The 26787-nt window shown below is 37.1% G+C and overlaps 1 protein-coding gene across 1 annotated transcript in view; it reads left to right on the top strand.

Annotated features, from left to right (window-relative positions):
- The window catches only part of RP1 (RP1 axonemal microtubule associated), a 310551-nt gene extending 285826 nt beyond the window's left edge, over positions 1-24725 (top strand). The window contains exons 27-30 of the mRNA XM_045560987.1: positions 4630-4784; positions 8538-8616; positions 20402-20483; positions 24332-24725. Of these exons, the coding sequence (XP_045416943.1) occupies positions 4630-4784; positions 8538-8616; positions 20402-20483; positions 24332-24428 (413 nt within the window). The 3' untranslated portion in view covers positions 24429-24725. The remainder of the gene's footprint in view (positions 1-4629; positions 4785-8537; positions 8617-20401; positions 20484-24331) is intronic.
- Positions 24726-26787: the final 2062 nt, after the last annotated feature.

Below are 26787 nucleotides of genomic sequence, written 5' to 3'. Positions count from 1 at the left end.
TTTAACAGTTTTTCCCACAACACAAAAGTACATGTGATTGCTCTCTCTCCTTCCCCTCCCTCATCTCTCTTCCCTTCTCCCTCCTGTTGTAGTTTTATCCTTATTTCTCTGTCCCACATATTTGAGGGCTTAGACATCTGGTGCAGGCATCCTTAGCATTAAATTTGGGATATCACAGGTGAGCAGCGAGTGAGGAGCTGAGGAAGCACATAGAACTGACCAGTCTCAAGCCGTTTCCACCTGCTCTTGTACCTTCTCCCTGAGCACAGAGGCTCAGGGGCCCCTTGGATTCTAAGGAGCACCTCCTCCTATCCACTTCCTCCCGGGCCTGGGGCCACGGTCCTGAAGCAGTGCTTGTAGGAGTGGCAAGGGGAGATGAACTGTGGTCTCTGGTTCTTGGTGTGTCCTGCCGCAGGTGCGTCCTTCTGCCCCACCTGGTGCTGACACAGCTGCGGGAGACACATACGGTGTCTGGTTGGGACTGTTCTCCCATAAACATTGCCAGACCTTCTATACTGTGAGGGAAATAAGAGTTCACAGCCAAAATAATGCAATCTCTGCTCAGTACAGTTGTTTCAAAAGAAAAATCTGGAAATTGGATCATGGATGCAGTTTGTATTATAGCAAAAAAACTAAAAATTTGAAGACTTAAAATGAATTTTCCAAAAGAGATAAAAAGAGATGTTACTGATGAAGAAAAGTTCTTTCCCAGAATATTTCAGAGAAGCTTTGTAATGACTGCTGAGCTCTCAGACCAAAGACTCTAAGCCAGGTTAACCATTCTTGGGTGTGCCAAGGCTGCCCATCAGGGAAGCAGAGAGTGGGAAATGCCAACATCTGGGATGCTGCAAGGAGGAGGCAATTCACCTGTGCATTATCATGTAAACAAGAAAATAAAAGTGTGTTGTGTTTTCTGTTTGTTGTTGTTGTTGTTACTGGTTCAATAACCAACCAGGAGACTAAGCAACTAAATTCATTCATTGCAATCAAACTTGACTGGAAGAAAAATTTCAAGTTGTTGTTCCTGGACAAATGCTTTGCACGTCCATCTCCTAAACTTCTAGTGAAAAATCCTACTAGGGGATTTGTTTCAGCCTCCTCATGCCAGCCATATGACATTTTTAATAAATCCTTGTGACTAAGGAATTATACGACCTTATGAAGAGCACATGTGTGTGTGTGTGTGTGTGTGTATTTTTAATTCTGTACTTACTGCAGTAAGCAGAGAGGCTGAAGAATCCAGGCATTAATGATACTATTTATGGAGATGTTAATGCTTGGAGTTGATGCTGTTAAGTCATCATTAACAAACACTTAGCAAAGATTCTGGCCTACAAAGATGTTTGAAAATAACCCTGCAGGTGAAGATTTTGAAAGATTTTTGTGCCACTAATAAGATGACGTTAAATCTTATTATGTAGTCACAAGTTTATAAGCCCAAAGAATACATAAGTTAAAGACATAAATTAAAGAAATCACACATCAAAAAAATGCTGGGCTTTGACAATGATAAATGTGCTATGCATTCCTTGACAGATGGGGAAATTGTTGAAATGACAATTAATAGGCAAATATAAGGATGAGAGTGTTGAAGATGATGACATTGCAAACAAGTGAAAAAACATGCTGAAAAAATGGTGAAACTATATACTACAACATCAATTGAATTGGATGACGATTGTGGCATAGGAAGGCAAGCGTTTTATTCTGTCCTTCTGTCAAACTTTGTGACAGTGAGCAAGGTTTCCATAAGCAGCTGAAGCTACTGACTAATTAATTGTCAGAAAGAAAAATTTAACATCAGCCATGGTAAAAATAACATTAAAAAATGTTGGCAGAAATGTCCAACATATATGGATAACCTAAACCAACAAATTGACTGTTTCAAATACTTTTAGGTAAATGATGGTGATAGATACATTAATAGCCACTTCTTAAAATTGTATTAAGAATGATTATTTGTAGTCAGAATGATTGATTAGTAATAACTATCAACTAAAACGACCTCCTCTATTCTGTAAAACATTGACATCTTGATTCCCATACTTGTATTTTTTCAAGCATTTGAGCTAATTTTAAGTTTTCTTCTAACTTAACATTTTGAACTTAACATTAAGCTCCTTCAGGAGTTATCTTTTTGTATGTGGGATGTCTCTCTCTTTGGGTGAAGATAATTTGTTAGCCTTGTACATTTTTACAGTAGAATGAATATTTGTTAGCTAGGGCATATGGCCCTGCCTTTAAATCAACAGCATTGAGCCCTGGCATTTCATGCCCAAGGGGAAGGACTGAAAAAAGGATTCAATGCAATCTTCACTTGCTAAGGTTTGTTTAAAACACATGATATTTTAGGGTGCATATCAGTTACATGTTAACTAAGCATTCTTTTAAATCCTCCATTTGGGTTAAGTTGGCTAAAGAAAATTTTTATATTGATCATGAAAAAGTCTGGAGTTAGAATTTATTGTTATGAATTTAGCATTTTTTAAAAAGAATTTACATGCTTTTGTTACAGAACCATAGCAAATGCTTAGTAAATTACGTTATCTAATACAATTAGAAGAGATTCAGTGTTACAGATTCTAGCAAAATGTCTGTTTCTTCAGGTGGTATTGTGTTTTCTTTATTTTCCAATTTAAAACTCTTTTATGTGGTTTGAAAATAACTCAGTGCTCAGCTATGATAGCCACCTTGTTCTAAATTTCTGGTACATTTACTTCTTTTTCTGTGAATTATTTCAATAGAATGTACTTTTTTGTTTTGTTTTATTTCTTGATATTTATGTATTTAATCAATTTAGAGCAGTTTCTGGGAACACTGTTGAGAAGTCTCTGAGGCCATGTGCAGGTTAACAGGAAGCCATGTGATTTTGTTAGGGGTGTGTACAGGGGTTGAGGAAGGGATGAGTGCTGTTGTTTGTGCTGTCAATGGGTAGTTTGTGTCCTACATATTTTTTTTATTTCGGGATATTGTGGGGGTACAAACATTTTGGTTACAAGTACTGACTTTGCCTCCCCCAAGCCAGGGCTAGAGGTGTGCCCTTCCCCGTACAGTGTGCCCTGCGTCCATTAGTTGTGAGTTTACCCACCCCCAGGCCTCCCACCTGACTGACACCCAATGAATGTTACTACCGTGTGAGCACCTTAGTGTTGATCAGTTAGTACCGATTTGATGGTGAGTACATGTGGTGCTTTTTTTTCCATTCTTGTGATACCTCACTTCAAAGGATGGGCTCAAACCCTATCCAGAATAATATAAGAGGTGCTAGATCACCGTTGTTTTTTGTACTTGAGTAGTATTCCATGGTATACATATGCCATATTTTATTAATCCACTCAAACCTTTAACTATTCATTTAATTGTCTTTATGTGTTTTAATATTTTAAATGTACCTCTTTAAAAAAAGTTGCAAACAAGTTTACTCTTCATGAAATAAAGAAAAAATTCTCAGTAAACAGAAACCTGGTTTCTCTACAAAGATATCAAATCATGTTTGTCCTGACAAGCATCCTGCTTGTTTTCATGAGGGATTCCAGCAGAAGTTTTGACTTAATTCAATTTAGGCAGTTCCACAGGTTGTAAGATGAGCTCTTCTTCATAGATAGTTTTAGAGATTTCTTTGGTTGTCCTAAATTCGTGAGAAGTGTTCTAATTTTCTGCTTAAACTCAGCTGGGTTTCACTCTAGGGTGTTTTAGAATATGTAAGACTACACAAAGAAAATGATTTATCTTCTCTGCTCATGCCATTTCCCAATATACCACATTTGTCTTTTTAAAGGTCAGGCATGATAGAAACAGGCAATGTTTCTCACTCGCCTTGTTTTCTTACTTGTTGGATTTTCATGTCAGAGTTCTTTGGAAAATGTTAATGTGAATTTCTATAAATGCAGCTGCTCAATTGCACAGAGTATGATTTATAAAGAGTTCTAGGATCTTGGAATAAAAAGTGCTCATTGTGTCCAAGATATTATTCTTATTAGTAGTATCAGCAAGAGATGTCTCTTTTCTAATTAGTGACTTCTACCAGAGTCTCAGAAATTGCCTTAATTCTAAGGTCAAATATAGTGGATTATAATTTGCTGGTACCTTACTGAGTTCTTTTTAAAAATTATATTTAAATTTGCATCTCCCTAGGATCTTTGTATTTTTTTCTCTCTCAAGAGAGTTATTAAAAATCTCCATTATTAGAATAATCTCCAAGAAGTAGCAGCATGAGTGACCAGCTGTGATTAGAACAGCCAAACTTCAGGCGGGAAAATTGCCACTTTCATCTAATTAAGAGAGAGGAGAGTTTTTTTGTTTTTGTTTTTGTTTTTTTTTTTAAATACAACGTCTCATAATAACTGTGAAAGTGCAATGGTTAATGAAAGTACATAATTGCTAACAATAATTATTTTGAAACAGTAGTTCTGGGAATAGCTGAGAGTCCGTATGACTGAGGTAAACATTAACTAGCTGAGAGTATATTCAAATGAGGGTACACATAAGTAAAAGAGTGGGGCCAAGTACCAGAGAGAAACTCATATCGACTGGATTAAAGAACATTCTGATTTCTTTATAGAGTTTCCAACTACATTCAAAGAGATAAATAAAAATGAGAAATATAATATTAGATTTCTGACGTTTCAGTGGTGGTGTATGAGATTCACGTACACACTGGCACAAAGCCAGGCGCAGAAACAGAGTCCAACGTATTTATCAACCTCATTGGCTCCAGAGGAGATTCTGGGAAACGAAGGCTTCATCAAGCCCAAAACAACAAAGTCAGGTTTCAGCGAGGACAGGTAATAGAAAGATCTTCATCAATTCTTATCTATCATCCTTCCTCTAATTTCTTTAAAAAGACACACATGCAGAACGGTGCTGAGATGCCCATTTGGTACCTACTGGGAAGTACAGGGTGATGTGGTCATTCCTTGGTGCACATGTTGTCTTCCTGGATTGGGTAGAGGTAAGACTTAACCAGGAACAATGCAGCCGTAAGTCAGTCGCAGTTACTTCTATTAAACAACAACAAAATCCAAGATTCTACTTCCAGATAGGGCAGACTAGATTGGAACAAAATGAGCGTCTTGCTGAGAACAACTAGAACTGTTTGATAAGACATCATTTAAATTGGTCTTAGAGGCATTGGAGAGCTACCCAGGCAGTTAGGACTTGAGGGCTCAAGGTCCTGGAGAGAAAGGAGTGCGGAGGAGGACCTGGTATCCATGCAGCTTCTTGCCATTTGCAGTGGAAACATAGAATCAAGAAGCCAATCAGCAAGTGGCAGTGGGGAGGCTGAGATGCTGTGCAGAGATTTAGGAGGTCTTATGGAGCTGGGATTCCAGCCCAGCAGTAAAGAGAGGCTCTCATAAACCTGTACGTGAAAAGTGGGACTTTAGTGTGAGCCCTCCCAAAGCAGAGCTAAACAGGTCCTGCAGGTTGTTTTGGGGGAGGTGATCCCGGGAAGCAACAGTGAAGGAATGTAGAGAGTGAGAGAAGGAAAGAAGAGCCAATAGAAGTGTGCATTCTAGAGGTCACTGCTATTGGCAGCAGGGACTGGATCCCTCTAGGACCAAGGCCAAGAACGGGGGTACCAAGAGCAGCAGTGGCTGAAGCAGCCTTGGGGGACAGAGCCATGTCCTAGGACTGTGCACATAGCCTCCATCCCTGCCATCATGGTGGCTTCACCATGGGTCTGTTGCACAACGGTCACTGGGATGGCCAAGGAAAGACCTCTATCTGGAAAATTATAAAATATTATCGGAAAAATTTAAAAAGACATAAATTAGTCAGGCACAGTGGTGTGCACCTATAGTCCCAGCCACTCAGGAGGTTGAGTAGAGAGGATTGCTTGAGCCCAGCCTAGGCAACATAGCTGCCTATGTTTTTAAGAGACCCCATCTCTTAAAAAAAAAAAAGATATAAATTGATAAAGAAATACACTATGTTCCTGAATTGGAAGACTCAATACTATAAAGTTCTCACTTCTGTCTAATTAATCTGCAGTTTTAATGCAATGCCAATCAAAATTGCAGGAAAATTTTTTACATGGCAATTAGTAACCTAATTCTAAAATTTATGTGAAAACGCAAAGAGTCAAATACACCTAAAATATTCCTGAAGAAGAAAAACTAATTTGGAGGAATTACAGTACCAGTTATCAAGATTTGTTATAAATGTAAGGTAATGAAGACAGCATCAATTTGTATAAGGAAAGACAAACACAGCAAAGAAAGAGAAGAGGATCTGGAAACAGACCCACACATGCCACTGTGCAGATCAGGGAAAGGATAGTTTGTTCAGTAATTTTTTATAGTAAATTGGATGTCATTATAGACAAAAGGAAATCACAATCCCCATTTTACAGCAAATCCTCAAATCAGTTTCATGAAAATTTATAAATGTGAAGGGTAAGAAAATAAAATATCTAGAAGATACCATATAAGAAAATCTTCATGATCTTGGGGTAGACTAGAATTTAAAATTTTTCAATTGTGGTAAAATTTACATAACATAAAATTTATCATTTTATCCATTTTTAGGTGTAAGGTTCAGTGGTATTAAGTACATTTACATTATTGTGTAACTATCACCACCATTCATCTCTAGAACTCTTTCCATTTTACAAAACTGAAGCTCTGTACTCATTAAACAAGTTCTCATTCTGCCCTCCCCCAGTCCCTGGCAACTGCCATTTTCCTTTCTGTCTCTGAATTGACTACTCCAGGTACCTCATGTAAGTAGAATCATCCAGCATTTGTCTTTCTGTGACTAATTTCACTTAGCATAATGTCCTCAAGGTTCATGCATGTTGTAGCATGTGACGGGATTTCTTTCCTTTTTAAGGCTGACTAATATCCCGTTGTATGTATATACCACATTTTACTTCTCCATTCATTTCACCATGGATACTTGGGTTGCTTCCTGCTTTTGGTTGTTGTGAATACTGTTGCTATGAATATGGGTGGACAATTATAGACTAAGATTTTAAAGACAAAACAGAGAAAGCACTTAGCATAAAGGGAAAAAAGGTAAATTTTACTATTTTACTATTAAAGATTTCTCTTCCTCAAGACACTCTTAAGAAAGTAAAAATTCACATGGAAGAAGATAAATTATATACTAGAAAAAGACTCATTTGCAGACTGTATACAGAACACCCACAGATCAACAAGAAAAAGACAGATAACCCAATTTAAAACATGAGCGTGACACTTGAATATGTACTTTACAAAAGAAGGTATTCAAATCACCAATAAACATGAAAAACATATCTAATCTTGTTACTACTCAGAAAAATACAACGAAATCCATAATGAAGTGTTGCCATGCATAATCTCATGGTTAAACTTAAAAAGAATAATTAAAAACAAGTATTGATTAGCCCGTGGAGCACTTTGAACTCTCACGTACTGTGCACACAGAGTGTATATTGGTATAAGCATTTTGGAAAACTGAGATCAACTACTAAAGCCGAATATATAAATACCCCATAACCCAGCTGCTCCTCAACAGAAATGTATGCAAATATAGTGAAAAGATAAGAACATTCTGATCAACCTAATTCTAGGAACAGTGATTGGCCATAAATAGTAGAATGGATAAACAGCTTGGAATAATATTCAGTAATGAAAATGAAAAAAATGCTGTTGATCAAAACAGCATGGTAAATTTTACAAATGTTAAGTGAAACAAGCCAGGCAGAAAGAGAACACACTGCATGGTTCTGTTTATATATAATCCCAGGTGAGGCAAAATTAACTAAAAGTGTTAAAAATCAGTGGTATGGGTATCATTTGGGGAGACAGTGACCAGGATGGGCCTGCCAGGGTCTTGGGTGCTGCGAACGCTCTGTTACTGACATGAATGTGTTCACTGACTGTGCATTTGTAATTTGTATGTCTAATTTATGTCTGTTTTATAGTGTATTTTAAAACTTTATATGTATATATGCACACATATTAATATTTTAGTGCATAATTTATTTAAAAACAAAAGATACTGAGAGACAGAACAACCATGGTGGAAAGGATGCACATGGTAGCAGCCTCCCTGGGTCTGAGACCTGGCTCTGTCACCCCACAGGTGTTGACTTGGGACAAGTAACTTAACCCTATGTGCCTCAGTCTCTTCCACTGTAAAATGAGAAAGTGAGTAACACTTACCTCATAGGTTGTTCTGAGGATTAAATGAGCTGATATATGAAAGACTCTTAGAAGAGTTTGGCACATAGTAAGGACTGTATAAACTACTATTATCATTAGCAGTAGTAGGTTTAAAATGTGTCCCAAAGGCATGTTCTAAAATTTTTTTACTAGACTGTATTGTTGAGGAGAACAAGAATTATACACTACGTGTTTGCTTGTCTCCCACAAAGCATAGTGTAGAACTTTGCACATAAAATATTAAATGGTAACTTTTATAGTAATAGTAAGAATAATAGTATAGTAGTAATATATTAATAGTAATGTAGTATCAGTAGAAATACTATTTTTTTTTCTAGAGAAAGGAAATATCTAAATGGTCACTGTGTTTATTTATTTATTACACAGGTCGATATTTTTTCCATCAAAGCTGTGTCTCTTGGAAAATTGAAGAAAGTTCTGATTAGTCATGATGGGACAGGTCCAGGTAAGATTTAGTTTCATGGTAAGAAGATTGTTTTGAAAAAGTATGAAAAATAGCATGAATGGCAGGTGAAAGAAAAATGTATAGGTCATATAAAATTGAGATGAGAATATAATTTTCTTTTATAGTTAAATGAAGTTTTGTCAGGTTAGGTTTACTATATGACTGACAAAAGCACATGGTTATATTACTATGAAGGAAATTTCCTAGGAAGACAAAAGCTTTAGTGTGTGTGGTGTGTGTGTGTGTGTGTGTGTGTGTGTGTGTATGAGCTCCAGACCTCCAGGCAGTCTTCACAGTTGGATCTGACACATGTCCGTCCCTGCAGACGTGTTTGCCCTGGTCCTGTATCCCACACAGCACACTAGTGGCTCAGGCATCATCCTTGATCCTCCCTTTCCCTTGTTGTCTTCTATCTGCCATGACTGTCATCCAAGTCCTGTCAATTTCACTTCATTAGTATCTTTTTTTACTGTATCTCCTAGAGCTATTAAATTAAAACTTCAGTTTGTTTGGCTCTAGAACCTAGTATTCGTTGTGCTAAAATACAACTATATATTTTAACTATATCATAGTACTGAAGGCATTTTATTACATTATTACTATATTCCTTTTTTCTTTCTGCTAGATTTTGAGTTTTTTTGAAGCCAGAAATTATACATTATTCATCTTTATTCTCCCAGTGCCTCATATAGTGCTTGACAATATAGATAGTTTAATTAGTAGCCATTTATTGAATGAATGGATTTAAATCAGTGAAATGATTTTCACTGAGCTCTTTAAAAGGAATGGGAAGAGCTTAAAATGGCCATGGCAAGAAAGAAGACTGTGTGTTCAACAGAAACTGAAGGGAAAGGAAGCAGAAAACGGAAGGTGACCGTGAACAGGAAGAACATAGACACATAGTTAAATGAGTTCAGGATCATATAGAGGAGTTGATCACAAAGAGGCAGAAATAGGAGATTAAGAGGAAGGAATGACATATTGGACTGCCTTCTATACATGGTGTCCCTACCGAAGGGTGTCACTGTAGAGAACTGTCACTGTAGATGGAGGTCTCTGTAGAGGGGCCTCTTTGTAGAGGGCCATCGCTACAGAGGGTTGTCACTTGAGAGGGGTGTCACTGCAGAGAATTGTCACTATAGAGGTGTGCCACTGTGGAGGAGTGCTACCGTAGAGTGGTTTCACTGCAGAAAGGTGCCACGGTAGGGTGCTGTGCCTTTTAGATTATTCCATGACAGGTGGAGATTTCCTGCTTTTGCCCCAAGCCGCCTTTGCAAACAGTGCATGGATGTGCAGGATAGGTGATTACAGTCACAGCCTTAGACTTTGGCAGGGATCAGAGCAGGACAGTCAGCAGAAACCCCAGGCTTCACCAGGCTCTAGTGCTTAGAAATTATTCTGAGACACCTCTTGGTGATGGGGGTAGGAAACATTGTTAAAACACCCAACCCACATCCTAAAATGCCAAAGTTGAGGTGCTGTAGGGACAGCAGCAGCCACAACAAAAGGGCAGTCACTCTCATAGGTAAAGGAAGGAGAGTTAGGGCTTTGTCTGAAGGGGTTGACTGGTTGTTTGACACAAAGGATAAAAATGAAAGAAGGAAAAATTAAAGGGACATTGTAATTTTGAATATGTTTGTGGAGTTAATTTACTCATATAGAAAAGGCTTTAATGGAGAGAGCAACAAACTTCCAAGATATTGAATTTTTTCAATGAAATATTTATTAACAAAAACCTGTGCAGGTACGGGAAAGACTTCAGTGAAATTCTCAAGGATTGTTTTTCTTCCCATTTTTACAAAGAAGCCATGGACAACGTTATTCTTTTAACATGGATACAGTTCTGTATGTGGCTATCTAGCCACAAATGGAATAGAGAGCTTCAGTAAAGCTCCAAATCTGCAGCAAACTCTGTAAAATTTCAGAAAATTTAAGAATTATCTGAGTATCTTAAAACAAATAAAGTAGACACCTGGGCCCACCACCAGATATCCTGATCCAAGAGATACTGAGTGATTAGAAATATGTATGCTTGTTTGTTTTTTATTTCAGTATATTACACAGGTACAAATGTTTAGGTTACATATATTGCCTTTGCCCCACCAGAGTCAGAGCTACAAGAGTGTCCATCCCCTAGACAGTGTGCACCGCGCCCATTAGGTGTGAATATACCCATCCCCATCTCCCCCCCTCCACCTGCCCAACACCCGATAAATATTACTACTATATGTGCACATAAGTGTTGATCAATTAATACCAATTTGATAGTAAGTACATGTGATGCTTGTTTTTCAACTCTTGTGATACGTCGTCACTCAGTAGCATTGGCTCCAGCTCTATCCAGAATAATATAAGAGCTGCTATATCACCATTGTTTTTTTGTGGCTGAGTAGAACTCCATGGTATACATATACACATTTTATTAATCCACTCATGTATTGATGGGGACTTGGGTTGTTTCCACATCTTTGCAATTGTGAATTGTGCTGCTATAAACATTTGAGTGCAGATGTCTTTTTTATAAAATGTCTTTTGTTCTTTTGGGTAGATGCCCAGTAATGGCATTGCTGGATCAAATGATAGTTCTACTTTTAGCTCTTTGAGGTATCTCCATATTGCTTTCCACAGAGATTGGACTACTTTGCAGTCCCACCAGCAGTGTATGAGTGTTCCTATCTCTCTGCATCCATGCCAACATTTATTGTTTTGGGACTTTTTGATAAAGGCCATTCTCACTGGAGATAACTTATATCTCATTGTGGTTTTGATTTGCATTTCCCTGATGATTAGAGATGCTGAGCATTTTTCCATATGTTCATTGGCCATTAGTCTGTCTTCTTTTGAAAAATTTCTGTTCATGTCCTTTGCCCACTTTTTAATGTGATTGTTTGATATTATCTTGCTGATTTTTCTGAATTCTATATAGATTCTAGTTATCAGCCCTTTATCAGATGTGTAGCATGTGAATATTTTCTCCCATTCTGTAGGTTGTCTGTTTGTTCTAGTGATAGTTTCCTTGGCTGTGCAGAAGCTTTTTAATTTCATCAGGTCCCGTGTATTTATTTTTGTTGTTACTGTGATTGCCTTTGGTGTCTTCTTCAAAATTCTTTGCCTAGGCCAATGTTTATAAGAGTTTTTCCAACATTTTCTTCTAGAATTCTTATAGTTTCACACCTTAGGTTTAAATCTCTTATCCACCATGAGTTGATTTTTATGAGAGGTGAGAGCTGCGGATCCTGTTTCAGTCTTCTACATGTGGCTATCCAATTTTCCCAGCACCATTTATTGAGTAAGGATTCTTTTCCCCAGTGTACATTTTTGCCTGATTTGTCAAAGATTAGATAGCTATATGAGGATGGTTTTATACCTAGGTTCTCAGTTCTATTCCATTGGCCTATGTCTCTTTTCTTGTGTCAGTACCATGCTGTTTTAGGAACTTGAAGTATAGCTTGAAGTCTGGTAAACTGATGCCTCCCAATTTGTTCTTTTTGCTTAAGATTGCTTTTGCTATATGGGATCTTCTCTGGTTCCATATGAAATACAGAATTATTTTTTATAGACCTGCAAAAAGATGATGTTGGTATTTTAATAGGGATTGCATTGAATCTGTAGATCACTTTGGGTAGTATAGACATTTTAACAATGTTGATTCTGCCAACCCATGAGCATGCTATGGTTTTCCACCTGTTTATATCCTCTGCTATTTTCTTCCTCAGTGTTTAATAGTTCTACCTGTAGAAGTCTTTTACCTACTTAGTTAAATGTATTTCTAAGTATTTTCTTTGTTGCTATTGTAAAGGGTATTGAGTCTTTGATTTGTTTCTCAGTTTGACTGTTGTTGACATATAGGAATGCCACTGATTTCTGTACATTGATTTTGTAACTTGAGATTTTGCTGAATTTGTTTATCAATTCGAGTAGTCTCATGTCAGAATCTTTGGAGTTCTCTAGATATAAGATAATATCAGCAAAGAGAAATATTTTGCCCTCTTCTGCCCCTATTTGGATGCTCTTGATTTCTTTCTCTTGTCTGATTGCTCTGGCCAGGACTTCCAGCACTATGTTGAATAGAAGTGGTGATAGAGGGCAACCTTGTCTGGTTCCAGTTCTAAGTGGGAATGCTTTCAATTTTTCCCTGTTCAGTATGATGTTGGCTGTGGGTTTGTCATATATGGCTTGTATCATTTTTAGGTAAGTCCCATCTGTGCCTATTTTGTTATATGGTCTTATCATAAAATGGTATTGAATTTTGTCAAATGCTTTTTCTGAGTCTATTGAGAGGATCATATGGTCTTTATTTTTACTTCTATTTATGTGCTGAATTACATTTATAAATTTGAGTATGTTGAACCATCCCTGCATCTCTGGGATGAAGCCCACTTGGTTGTGATGGATTATTTTTTTGATAAGCAACTAAATTCGGTTTGCTAGGATTTTGTCAAGAATTTTTGCATCTAGATTCATAAGAGATATTGGCCTGCAGTTTTCTTTTTTTGTTGTGTCCTTTCCTGGTTTAGGTATGAGGGTGATGTTGGCTTCACAAAATGTGTTGGGAGGATTCCTTCCTTCTCAATGTTGTGGAATAATTTCTGCAGGATAGGCACCAGTTCTTCCTTGTAGGTCTGGTAAAATTCAAGTGTGAAACTATCTCGTCCGGGACTTTTCTTTCTAGGAAGGTTTTTTATTGCTGCTTTAATTTTGGCACTTGATATTGTTCTGTTAAGGAATTCTATTTCTTCCTGGTTGAGCATAGGGAGGCTGTGTGTTTCTAAGAATTTGCCCATTCCTACACGTTTTCAAGTTTATGTACATAGAGATTTTCATAGTATTCATAGATGATATTTTGTATTTCCATGGTATCAGTTGTAATTTCTCCTTTTGCATTCTTGATTGAGCAAAAGATTCTTTGAACTAAATGATAAAGGAGGCATAAGTTATCAAAATCTGTGGGACACAGCTAAAGCAGTCCTGAGAGGAAAATTTATTTTCATAAATGCCTACATCCAAAAAACAAAAAGATCACAAATCAACGATCTAATGAGTCTTCTCTAAGAACTGGAAAAAGATGAGTAAACCAACCCTAAACCCAGTAGAAGAAAAGAAATAATAAAGATCAGAGTAGAACTAAATGAAATTGAAAATAAAACAACTGCACAGAACATTAATAAAACAAAAAGTTGGTTCTTTTTTGTTTGTTTCAAGATGAGCACCTTCAGGGATCCTGATTGAATCAGCCTTCAGACTGCTCTCCAACATGAGAGGTTTTTGCTAAGGTCAGCTGGGTGCCAGCACTTGCACAAGGTGCAAGGAGTCATTGTGCTCACAGGCAGAGTCCATTGGTGACAGACACATGTGAAATAATTATATTAGATTAGAATAAAGTATGATAAATATTTGGAAGTGACCCTCAGAGTGGTATTGTGCCATTTGGCAAGGGGACTTGAGTCCAGAAGAACATGAAAAGATGAAAACATGGTAGGTAGGCTGGGAGCCAGGGCTAGATTTTGGCTGGATACTTGGGAATTTTGATGGGCTGCTTTGACTGATGGGATTAGGTTCTTTGAAACTTAGTTAAGGAAAGTAAAAAATAATTACTATAATATGATTTGAAAATTCTTTCACTAAACTATCCTTCCTACATTCTGAATACTCTTTCCACTAATACAAAAAATACCACAATGGTAAGAAAATGTAGGCTATGTTTTTTCCTTCTTTTCAATTTTGAAATGTGTATTATGTAAAGTCTGATAACCCTCTACCTAACTGAAGCCTAGAACATCACCAGGACCAGTGATTCTACCTGTATTTACCTCTACTATCCTCTACACCGAAGTATCCAATTCAACCCAACATGAGGAAGAGAAATCAGTCTCACTTATCAATTCTCTCATTAAATGTGAATGGACTGAATTCCCCACTCAAGAGACGTAGACTGGCCCAATGGTTAAAAAAATAAAGCCAAGTATCTGCTGTCTTCAGGAAACTCATCTAACCTGCAATGATCCATTTAGACTGAAAATAAAAGGGTGGAAATCGATATTTCAAGCAAATGGAAGCCAAAAGAAAGATGGCATGGCGGTTTTAATCTCCAATAACTTAGTTTTTAAATCAATAAAAGTAATGAAAGACAAAGATGGTTACTATATACTGATGAAGCGTACAATTCAACAAGAAGACATAACTATACTTAAAATATATGCACCCAACTTAGGTGCACCCAGATTCATAAAGCAAACCCTACTTGATTTGAACAAAATGATAGATAACAGCACGTTAATAGTTGGAGACTTAAACACGCTGCTGACAGTACAGGACAGATTCTCCAAACAGAACATAAGCAAAGAAATAATGGACTTAAATAGAATGCTAGAAGAAATGGGCCTGACTGACATCTACAGCACATTCTACCCGAAATCCAGTGAATATACATTCTTCTCATCAACTCACAGGACATTCTTTAAGATTGACCATATCCTAGGACATGAAGCATGTCTTAAAAAATTTAAAAAAATAGAACTCATACCATGCATCTTCTCAGGTCACAGTGGAATAAAAGTAGTAATGAACCCTAACAGAAACTCTCATTCCTACTCAAAGTCATGGAAGCTAAACAACCTTCTCCTGAATGATTATTTTATAAAGGAAGAAATCAAGTTGGAAATCAAAAGATTCTTTGAATTAAACGAAAAAGGAGACACAACTTATCAAAATCTATGGGACACAGCTAAAGCAGTCCTGAGAGGAAAATTCATTTCCATAAATGCCTATATCAAAAAGACAGAAAACTTACAAATAGACAACCTAATGAATAGACTCAAAGAGCTGGAGAAAGAAGAACAGACCGACCCCAAACCCAGCAGAAGGAGAGATATTATTAAGATCAAATCAGAACTGAATGAAAAGGACAACAAACAAACCATAAGGGAAATTAATAAAACAAAAAGTTGGTTCTTTGAAAGAATAAACAAAATTGACACACCTCTGGCTAGGCTAACCAAGAGCAGAAAAGAAAAAACTCTAATAACCTCCATCAGGAACATGAAAGGAGAAATCACGACCGATGCCACAGAGATACATGACATCATCTATGAATTTTACAAAAATCTTTATGCAGAGAAATTGGAAAATGAGGAGGAAATGGACAAATTTTTAGAAACACACAGCCTTCCCAGACTCAACCAGGAAGAAATAGAATTTCTGAATAGACCAATATCTAGATCTGAAATCGAAACAGCTATAAAAAACCTTCCCAAAAAGAAAAGCCCTGGACCAGATGGGTTCACACCTGAATTTTATCATACCTACAAAGAACTGGTGCCCATCCTACATAAACTATTCTCCAATATCGAGAAGGATGGAATTCTCCCCAACACATTTTACCAAGCCAACATAATTTTAATACCAAAACCAGGAAAGGATGCAACAAAAAAAGAAAACTACAGACCAATATCCCTTATGAATATAGATGCAAAAATTCTCAATAAAATCCTATCACACTGATAATCTTGTTTATTCTTGATTTTTAAAATCTTTGCTTTTTTAGAAAAAGGCTTTGCAAATCACTTAGACATACTTGAAAACACTCTGGTAGCTTGCGTTTTGTAAAAATTGCAATATGCCATATGACATCTTTTGTGACATGACTTTTTTGCACTCAAGATTCTTTCATATGTAGTGCAATAGATAATTTATTTTCAGCACTGTGAAATGTTCTATTGCATAATTACATATAATCAATCTATCCATCTCTTGTTAATGGATAATATTTTTTGTTCTAAGTTTGACTGTTACAAGCAAACTTAAACAAACATTCTTGTTATGTCTCCTAGTGCATAGAAGCAAGAGTTCTTCTAGGGTGGTGGTTCCCAACCAGGTGCAAATTTTCACCTCATCCCTTGCCCCAGGGGTGGAGCCCCAGGGGTGAAGACTTTTTTGGTTGTCACAACTGGCAGGGAGTGCTACCAGCAGCTAGTGGATAGAGGCCTGGGATGCTGCTAACCCTCCTACAACACACAGGACAGCCCCATAGCAAAGAATTATTGGGTCCAAATGTCAATAGTGCTGAGGCTGAGAAAACTCTGCTCTAAGGTAAATACAGAGAAGTAATTGCTAGGTCGATGGGTGTGATCATATCTAGCTTTTATAGGATAAACTACTTGTTTCAAAAGTGATTATACTAAGTTTTATTCTTACCTACAATGTGTAAGAATTTCTATTGTGTCATATTCTCACCAACATCTGGTACATGTAATTCTTGCCTTTATTAAGTGGGTATAAGCAGTATTCCACTGTGGCCTTAATTTGCATTACCCTGATTTTTAGGAAGAGTGAGCATTCCTTCATCTTTTTATTGTCCATTGAATTTCCCCTTCTGTGGAAATACGTGTTCTTGCCTATAATATTTAGATAAAGGCAAAAAAGTGGTCAAAAATAGTTTTAAAATGATAGAAGCTTATCTCACACTCAGGTAACAGCCACAAAAGTGAATGGTTGTAATAGCTCTGCCCAGCTGACTGCCAGAGACCCAGGGTCCAACCACCTTGTGATTGTCCCATCACCTAAATCTCATGCTCCTTTGTGTGGTCAGAGCTAATCACAGTACATGGAATAGAGGGAGAGTCTTTTAAGCAAGTGAGATGGAAATTGCACACAGGACTTCTGGCCACATTTCATTACTGAGAGATTAGTCACATCTATGACTGCAAAGACATCTGGGAAAAGTGGGCTCCAGCATTGTAGAAATTCCAGAATGAGAGAGCAACTAGCAGAGACGCCACAGCATCTTCTCCAGTTTGTGGTATATTTTAATGACTGAAATTCTTGATTTTAATGTATTTGAATTTAATGGTATGGTATTTTTTTTTGACAATCAGCACATTTTGTGTCTTGCTGAAGAAAGTCTTCTCTACCCCTAGCGTATTCCATACACATATATACATACACACACATACATATATATAAATATAAAATATATTGAGAGAAATATATATTTTATATATTAATATATATGTATAATCATGTGCAACATAACAATGTTTTAGTTATAATGGGAAACGTATGATGGTGGTTCCATAAGATTATGATGGAGATGAAAAATTTCTATCATCTAATGACATCATAGCCATTGTAATGTTGTAGCACAATACATTATCTTTTCTATGTTTAGATACACAGATATTTACCACTGTGTTACAGTTGCCTACAGTATTCAGTACAGTAACATGCTGCACACATTTGTAGCTAAGAGCAATAGGCCACACCATATAACCTGGGTGTGTAGCCTATGCCATCTTGATGTTCATAAAACTACCAAATTACCTAACAGCGCAATTCTCAGTATGTATCCTGTGTATTGTTAAGTGATATATGACTGTAAGTTTATACATACATATATTTTAAGTCTTGTTTTTAAAATTTAATTATTTTTTCCATCTGTAATTGCTTTTGTGTACAATATGAAGACGGAATCCACTTTCATTTTTTTCCTATGTGGATAACCAGTTATACCACCACATTTGTCACCTGCTCCATGTTTACCTGAGTATTCTACAAAGTCATCTTTATCATATACAGGCTGCCCTTGCTTTGCGAGGTTTCCATATGCACAAATTTCAGTTACAATGATTTGATTAAATAACACAAGTCCCCCAGGAACATGGTTCAATTTCAGTTGCCGTGCTACAGTGACTGTAACTGTCTGAAATACAAACTTCACCGACAGCTTTTTAGTCTACAAATCACAACATGGATAACTCTGATCACTGACCAGTCACATCACTTGTTCCAAAATCTGTCTGCTAGTGTTGGGTCACTGTGGGTCTGCTGTTAGTTCACACACAGACAGAAAAGTGTTTAGTTGTTACCTCCTTTTCTACCAGTGATGAATGCTATAATAGTTCATGACAATATATAAGTAAAAGATGAAAGTGCATCAAAGAAATGAAAAGTGATAATGCTGGAAGTGAAGTTCAAATCTAACATAAATGGAGTAAGAGAAGAAATTTACAACTGTGGGAATGTTGATACTGCCGCCATTTGAGAGACTTTAGATACACAGAAGAACTAGCAAAGGGAACTGATGCCGCAGATAAGGAAAAGTGGTCATGACAGAAAGGATGAAGGTGTTGGTAGACACTTCCCATTACAGGAACTCTCAGAAATATTTTATGCCATGGAAAACACAAGGGATAAAATATTGAAAACTGATTCACACTTAGAAAGGAATTTGATAATTTGCTAAGGCATAGAAAAGATTATAAATTATATGACGGGAAAAAGAAGGCAGGCACCCTTCAAACTATTCCTAAGCTTTTTATTTTTGCAAAGAAATAAAATCTTTTAATTTTTAATGTTTCTAGTGTTTTAAATTCAAAGTTTAGTGTTGCTATTTTTTCATGTTTATATACATTTTTAACAGTAAGACAGTTTTTGATGTTTCAAAAAAATGTTTAGGGGTCATCAAGTGATCATAATTTTTCCACATTGATTATCAAGATGGCTGGGCATGGTTTCGGCTCTCAAGCCTTTTTATGGTTCCACACTACTGTGCTGAACAAGGCTGCCTGTTTCAAGTGTGTATAAATGTGGTAGGTCAATTCTGAATTCTTTTTTGTGTTCCATAGTCAAATTATCTGTGCCAGCACCAATTCTGTATTGTCTTAATTAGTATAGATTTACGATAAGTTTTGCTAATGGGTAGGGTGTATCCCTTCCCTTACTCTAGGTCAGAAGTGCTTGTGGTATACTTGGGCTTTTATCATCCACATAAATTTTATCATCAGCCTGTTGATTTCCTTGTGAAACACTATGGTGAACTTGATTTAATTATACTGAAGTTTTAGATTGGTTTGTGAGAAACTGATATCTCTACAATGTCTTCTTACTCATGAATATGGGGTAGTTTTTCATTTGTTTATGCCTTCTTTGCTGTCACTCCTTAAGTTTGGATAATCTTTCGATAAATTATACTACATCTGTTTTTAGATTTACTTCTATATTCTTAAATTTTTGTGGTGATTCAATATTGTAATTTTTATTGAATTGTGTTTTTTAACTCTTCCTTTTTGGCCAATAGAAATGCACTGGATTTACATATATTTATTATACAACTCACCATTTTTCTCATGTCTCTTAATTTCACTATTTTTTGTAATTTATTTGGGTTTTAATTTAGTAAATCATATCATCTTTGAATAATGACAGTTGTTTCTTTTTTCTAACACTTATCACTTCTATTCTCCTTTCTTCCTTCTCCCCTTATTTCATTTCTTCCTTCTACCCTTCTTCTCTCTCTCCATTCTTTCCTTTCCTCTTTCCTGACTTTCTTCATTTTTTCTTTCTTTCATTGCACTGACCAGTGCATTAAACAGTGATAACTCCTAAATTTTCACTATTAAGAATGATGATTAATTGTGACTTTCCTTTCTTATTTAACTGTGTCAATCTTCTATAACTTAACATAACTGAAATACATTTATGTGAATTTGCTTCTTTCTTTGTTCTTGGTTCATGTGCTTTTAAATAATAATTTTTCAGAATTTTATAGAGAGTTTGTGTCCATAATAGGGAATCTTCTCTTTTCCTCTGCTTCTACTACTCTGAGTAATTAGGTTGCTCACTCATGCTTTCATTTCTCTGCTGGTATAATTTGGTGCATATTTTTGTACCCAAATTACCTGACAAACATACTTAAAAAGGAACATTTGGAGAGTGTATGAATAAAATCACGATGCTAATATATTTTATGCTGGAGAGTTAAAGTAATCTCCTTTGTCAATTTACACAGGTAATGGATGGTATCTTGAGAGTATTGTTGTTAAGTCTGAAGGGGAAGATAGCAGTCAAGAGGTGCTGTTTCCATGCAACAGGTATGCTGTTACTTTACACATCATTATGCAAAATTATTCACTCCTTTGTCCAATTCATTCCAGCTGTGTCATTCAGCATGCCTCCTCTCTGCCATTGGACAACATCATTCCCTCCCTTAAAACCAGAGCTGAAGGCTTCTCTCCACAGGAAGCTGTTCCTTATCAGCACTAGTAATTCTCTCTTTCTCTGTAATATCTAACATTTTTCTCTTCTGGAAAAAGCATGCTGAAATGAAATGAAAACTGGATTAGGACTTAGAAAACAGGCTCCCATTTCCATTTCTCAAATAATTGGTAAGATCCCTGCTAGTTCTGCAAGCTTGGGTGTACTCTCAACTTCTCTGAGGTTCAGTGTCCTCATATGAAAGACATGAACGATACCTGTTCCTCCCAGTTCATTTGAATCATTTAAACCCAAATGGAGTCATGTGTACGAACTATGAACTCTAATCCATTATACTAATGTGGTACAGATATAATATAATATAATCAAGTTGCAAGAGGAACTCATAAGTCCTTGGCTATGTGGTCATAGGTGAATCACTTCAACTCTCTGATTCTCAGTTTTCAAAATTTTCTGATGAGAATGATTAAATCTTCCCTATCTACTTTATAAAATTGTTATGAATAGAAAATACACCTTAAGACAAAGTACACTAAACATAGAAATTATAAAATTAATTTCCCTCCATTATTAATTAATCTATAGGATATATTGACTCATCCAGCCATCATACAAATGCTAATTGGCCACCTACCATATGAGGAAGTGGAGTAGACATTGGAGATCTAGCAATAAGGCAATCCGGCCTGTTCTCAAGAACCCATGGTCTCCCATGAGAGAACAAACATTAGCGTCCTACGATCTGTGATAGACACTTTTGTATGCTGTGAAGACCCAGAGGTTAAGGTGTCCCTGTGATTACACATTCCTTGAATCTAGACAACTCATGCAGTGTGTGTATTAATTTATTCATCCATTTATTTATGCAAAAACATTGCATACCTGCTAGGTGTCAAGCACTATACCAAGTCCTGGAGATTGAGAGGTAAAAAATAAAGAAACCCTGTCTTCAAAGAGCTCCTACTTGATGATCGACAAGGAAGGAGGGATGTAGTACTGAAGGAAGCTGGAGAGCTGGGTGTGCTCTGAGTGGTGCAGGTGGTTCGGCACCACAGTTCCTTCACGTGATGGACACTCTTTCAGGCATGCAGAGAATAACATTGGTTGACTCACTGGATTTTACCTTACTATAGTTTTGATTCTAGGAAATAGCCATTCTTTTGCAACTTAATAAGGAGTTATATTTTACAAGAACAAAATTTATAACTTCTCTGATCTTGTTTCTTTTCTCAATACACATTCATTTAAAATGCATGTGCGTCATAGTAGTTATTGTCATTTTATAAAATTCAAGCTCCGAGGAGAGACATTATATCTTTATTTTGTAAGAAATCTTATTAATTAATGAGGAGTTCAAGGAGCAAAGATTAAAGTTTTTTAGAACTACATTTGAATTACAACACCATTACTGACTAGCTCTGGGAGCCTCAGTTTGTTCTCATGTAAAATGGTAGTAATAACACCTATTTTGCAGGGTTGTTTGAGGGTTTCAGACAATGTACATAACTACCTACAAAAATGTCTTGTGATTATTGGAGGCTCCATGATGGTAAATGTTATTGTAATAGAAGCAATTTTAGATTAAAAAATCAATCTTCGGATACAATACCATACATGTAAATGAAGGGGGGAAACTTACCTTTATTTCTAGGACCTATGTCAAGTATTTAGAACTCTCCAAATAATTGACTAACTTTTATTTTTTTAAAAAATATGTATTTGCACAGTCCAATATGGTAGCCCCTAGCAACATATGGCTAATTAAATTTAAATTAATTAAAGTCAAATCAAATTTAAAAATTCAATTATTTGGTTGTACTAACTACTCTTCAAATGCTCAATAGACACAGATGGTTAGTGACTACTATATTGGCCAGCATATATACAACATTTGGTTCCATACCCTGTCTAGATATTTGGTATCATATGAAGCTATGTTTAATATTATACAATATAGTATTATTGCTCTGGATGTGGTAGCAACTATGAAATAAGGAAGGAATAAATAAAAGATTATTATTTTTCTAAATGCATCACATTTAACAAAATCAAAAGTCATCAAGAGCAGGTGATAATAGTCACATTCTCTTCAGAGCCAAAATTGATTTCACTGGCAATGCAAAAGAGTGGAAATCAAGATGGAGGTGACTTATTTCTACATTTTAGAATAATTACAAACCTTGGAAATTGGATTTATAGGAATAAAATTATGCAGGTGAAAATATTTAAGATTTTTTATTGTATTATACTATATTGTATTATTACAAACTGTGCAAGCACTGTTACCATTCGCTTTACTGCAGTGGTATTAACAGTTTTCTTTGCTCATTTTCCCTGAGGGCCCAAGGTCACCTAAGTAAGAAAAGAAAAAAGGCTTCTTGTTATTCCATCAGAGGTACAAGAAACCATAGATAACATTTAGTCTCAGGCTTTGAAAGATGAGAAAACTGACCTAGAGAGATTAATGACATGCACAACTCATAGACCAGTTAGTCAGAGGACAGGGTCTCCTGGTCCCTTGGCACTGTGGAAAATGTTAATTTAGTGTCTACCAATCTGTTGTTTCTGTTATACTGCTGTGATTTTGTGAATTATCTTCTATGGAAGAGGTACCTGCACAAGATACTGAGTTTGTTAAAAAATGTTTAATTTCAAATCCCCTTCTATTAATAACTATGAGAAAAGAAAGGGTCTCTGAGAAAGAAGTCATTTATAACTTTATAGTGGAGTTTAAAAATAATCAAAACCTAGAGGGGTCTATGCTGTAGTGGGGCCCTCAGAGGTTTCCATCCTGTCTTGTGTACGGCTGGAGAGAAAGTCAGAAGGACATGCATCATGAGCATTTCTCGAACTCTTACCAAGGAACAGGCTTCATGGTGCAACCAGAACTTCACACTTGAACGCATTTGATCCTCACAAAAACCTATAGGTAGACTCTGTGTTACTTCTGTTTTACATACAAGGAAGGATATGCCTCCTTAGGCACAAGGAGAGTAATTTTCTTATCCAAACATAATTGGTGGAGTGAGGACTCAGATTCAAGTATGTCTGACTCTAGAACTGTCCTGTCCCACAAGGGGGCCACAAGCCACTTGTGTCTGCTGTACTGGGGCAATTCTGAATTAAGATGTGCTGTAAGTGTAAGATACATACCAGTTTTCAAAAACGTAGAATAAAGAAATGTAACATAATTTTTATATTGATTACATGTTGAAATGATATTCTTTTGAATTTACTGAAATGAAAAATATTAAAATTAATTTTACCATTTTCTTTCTACTTCTTTACAATATGTGGTTTGTGTTCTATTTCTCTTGAAGGGTGCTGTTCTAGAGTCTAAGGGTTTAGCCACGTATACACTCCCAGTCACATGGCAGGAGAGAAATAACAGCCATCATCATGGAAACTCCAAATGAGAAATGTTTCCAATTTAAGATATATTATCAAGTTTGTGATGTTATCATAGGACTTTTCTAAAAGCCAAAATTTTAGGGTGAACCCATATGACCTTTCAACTTGACTATGGGACAAAGGTTTGCTGAGGTTGGACTCCTAAAGATAATTTGATGTGGCTTGCCTTTCAAAAATTTTTAGATGCTTTCTAAAAATTGTAAGCTTCTCTCTGAAGGCCTCTTTAAATCCTTTCCATATTTTGTTCTTTCTAAGTAATGTGCCTTCTTTCAATACTCTGTCATATTAATTATCTTCCCTCTTCCCATGGCAGATGGTTAGACGAGTACCGAGCTGATGGCAAGATCGAGTGCGAACTGCTAGCAGGAGGCAGCCACAGTGCAGGAAAGACTGGATCTGTCGCTTCCTGACAGGGCCTATTTGGGGCTGTTGCTCCACTATGCTTCAAAAGGCTGATCGTGATGGTGCGTCTGCCCTTTGCTTGGACTGGAGCAAACGCCCGGGGAGGGTCAGTTTGTGCTGGACACATTCATTGCTTTTGAGAACTTCCAAAGTTGGGAGAACGTATTGACAGCATCAGACAACAACTGGCCAAGGTCGTCCTACAATACCTGGGGTGCACGTACTGCTGCTCCCCCTCCTTGAACTCCTCCTCTTTCCGTTTTTCCTCTTCATCCTCCCCCTCCTGCTCCCTCTCTTCTACCTTCTCCTTCTTTTTCTTTCAGAAAATCTGACAACTGCTAAGTTTACTAAAACATTTAAATAGGTAGCCTTTATAGAAAGTAACTGAAGAGGTGGCCAATAACATTTGATTAATGTAAAATACTTTTATGCAACATATGTTAATTCTAAAGTAGAAGTCTTATTCTTAGAAAATGATATGTCTTTCTCAGTATGGTGGTGATAGCAATAAGGAAATGCAGAAAGCCCCTAACCAATTGGATTACCTTGTGTTCCCACCACACTTCCTGTAGGCCCTCCTGTGCCTGCCAGGGTCTGACAGGGGCCTACAGGTGGACAGCAACAGAGCATGAGGCAGGGAATGCACGCCCAGGCAGGCGTCTTACGTTCCTTAGTCACTTTTCCCCCACGAAGCCTCAGATACTTGTCAGCCCAGTGGCACAGGCAGCTTCTTCCAATCCTTCAAATTACACACGAGGTAAAACCTATTTGCGGCCCAGGAGAGCTCATGGCGTGGCCTGTGACAGCCAAGACACCTGTGTTTGACTCTCGATCCTGCCACTGTGAGGCAGATATGACCATCATCCACATTTTTCAGATGGGGAAATTGAGGCATGGAAAAGCCAAGTGACCAAGTGACTTGTCCAAGCTCAGAGAATGAGATAAACAGGAGAGCCGGGAGCTGAACCTGCGGTCTGACCCCAGAGCCCTACACACAGACACACACACACATGCACACACACTGTGCCCTCCTGCCTTCTTCCCCCCTTTTTAGTAATCCATGAAATCATGCAGAGGGACCCAAGTAGTCTATCTCACCCAGCACCTCCACGATAAGTTATATACTGAACACTTTTTTCTTTGAGCTATGTTTAAATTAGGTTATTTAAGGGAGTGAAGAGCTTAGCCTCATCCTGAACCATATTAATAATATCCATGAAATCACTGATTTAATATGTCATTACATTTTTTTTTTGTGAAACACATTCAAATAAATCTATATCTAAAAAATTTTTGTTAGTCCATATACTACCTAAAATTACCTTATAAATATCTAGTGGTGCACATTTCAAAATTTGGAAAAGCACTGAGAATATATACCTATGTAGTACTTAACTCTGGCCTGGCATGTAATTGTCAGTAAATAACGTCTCAATAAATAGAAGCTGTTGTTATCATGGTTTCCCTTTTACCAATCCGTAACTAAGAACTAATTCAGTCCGTAGAAATCACACATTTTCATCTGAGGATAAAAACACATGAAGAATAGAGCTTCAGTGATTTGTGGTTAAAAACAGCTTTTTTCTGAAGCGGCCAACAGACCAAGCTAGGGGTAAGAAAATAAGTACAATAGCCCCTTTTATCCTTGGCTGTGCTTTCCAAGGTTTCAGTCACCAGAGGTCAACGATGGTCTGAAAATACTAAATGGAAAATTCCGGAAATAAATAATTTCTAAGTTTTCAATTGCATGCCATTGTGGGTGGTGTGATGAAATCTCGTGCTGCCCCACTCTGTCCTCCGGGACGTGAACCCTCCCTTTGTCCGGCATTTCCGTGGTGTGGACGCTCCCCGCCTGCGAGTCGCTGAGCAGCCGTCTCGGTCGTCAGACCGACTGTCGCGGTACCGCAGCGCTGTGTCCAGCTCACCCTTATTTTACTTAGTGTGGCCCAAAGTGCAAGAGAAGTATCAATTCGGATATGCCACAGAGAGGTTGTAAAGTGCTTCCTTTAAGTGAAAAGGTGAAAGTTCTCAACTTCATGAGGAAAGAAAAAAAGAGTTGTATGCTGAGGTTGCTAAGATCTACAGCAAGAAGGAACATTCTACTTTCTACCCATGAAACCGTGAAGAAAAAAGAAATTTGTGCATAGTGTACGTCGGGTTCGGTACTACGCAGAGTTTCAAGTATCCACTGGGGTTCTTGCACCGTATCCCCCACAGATAAGGAGCTACTGTGTTTCATCCAGGCTGTGGGAAAGCTCGGAGAATCACCTCTAACCCTCAATGACACTTACTACCATGGTGCCCAGCACAGAGCAGAATAAACGCACTTATTTATTAAGCAGAAGTTTGTTAAGGATCTCCTGTGTG

Source organism: Lemur catta, chromosome 9 (genome assembly GCF_020740605.2).
Source record: "Lemur catta isolate mLemCat1 chromosome 9, mLemCat1.pri, whole genome shotgun sequence".
In the NCBI taxonomy this organism is placed as follows: Eukaryota; Metazoa; Chordata; class Mammalia; order Primates; family Lemuridae; genus Lemur; species Lemur catta.
Note: the sequence above shows the minus strand (reverse complement) of the source record. Positions and strands in the feature narration are given on the sequence as shown.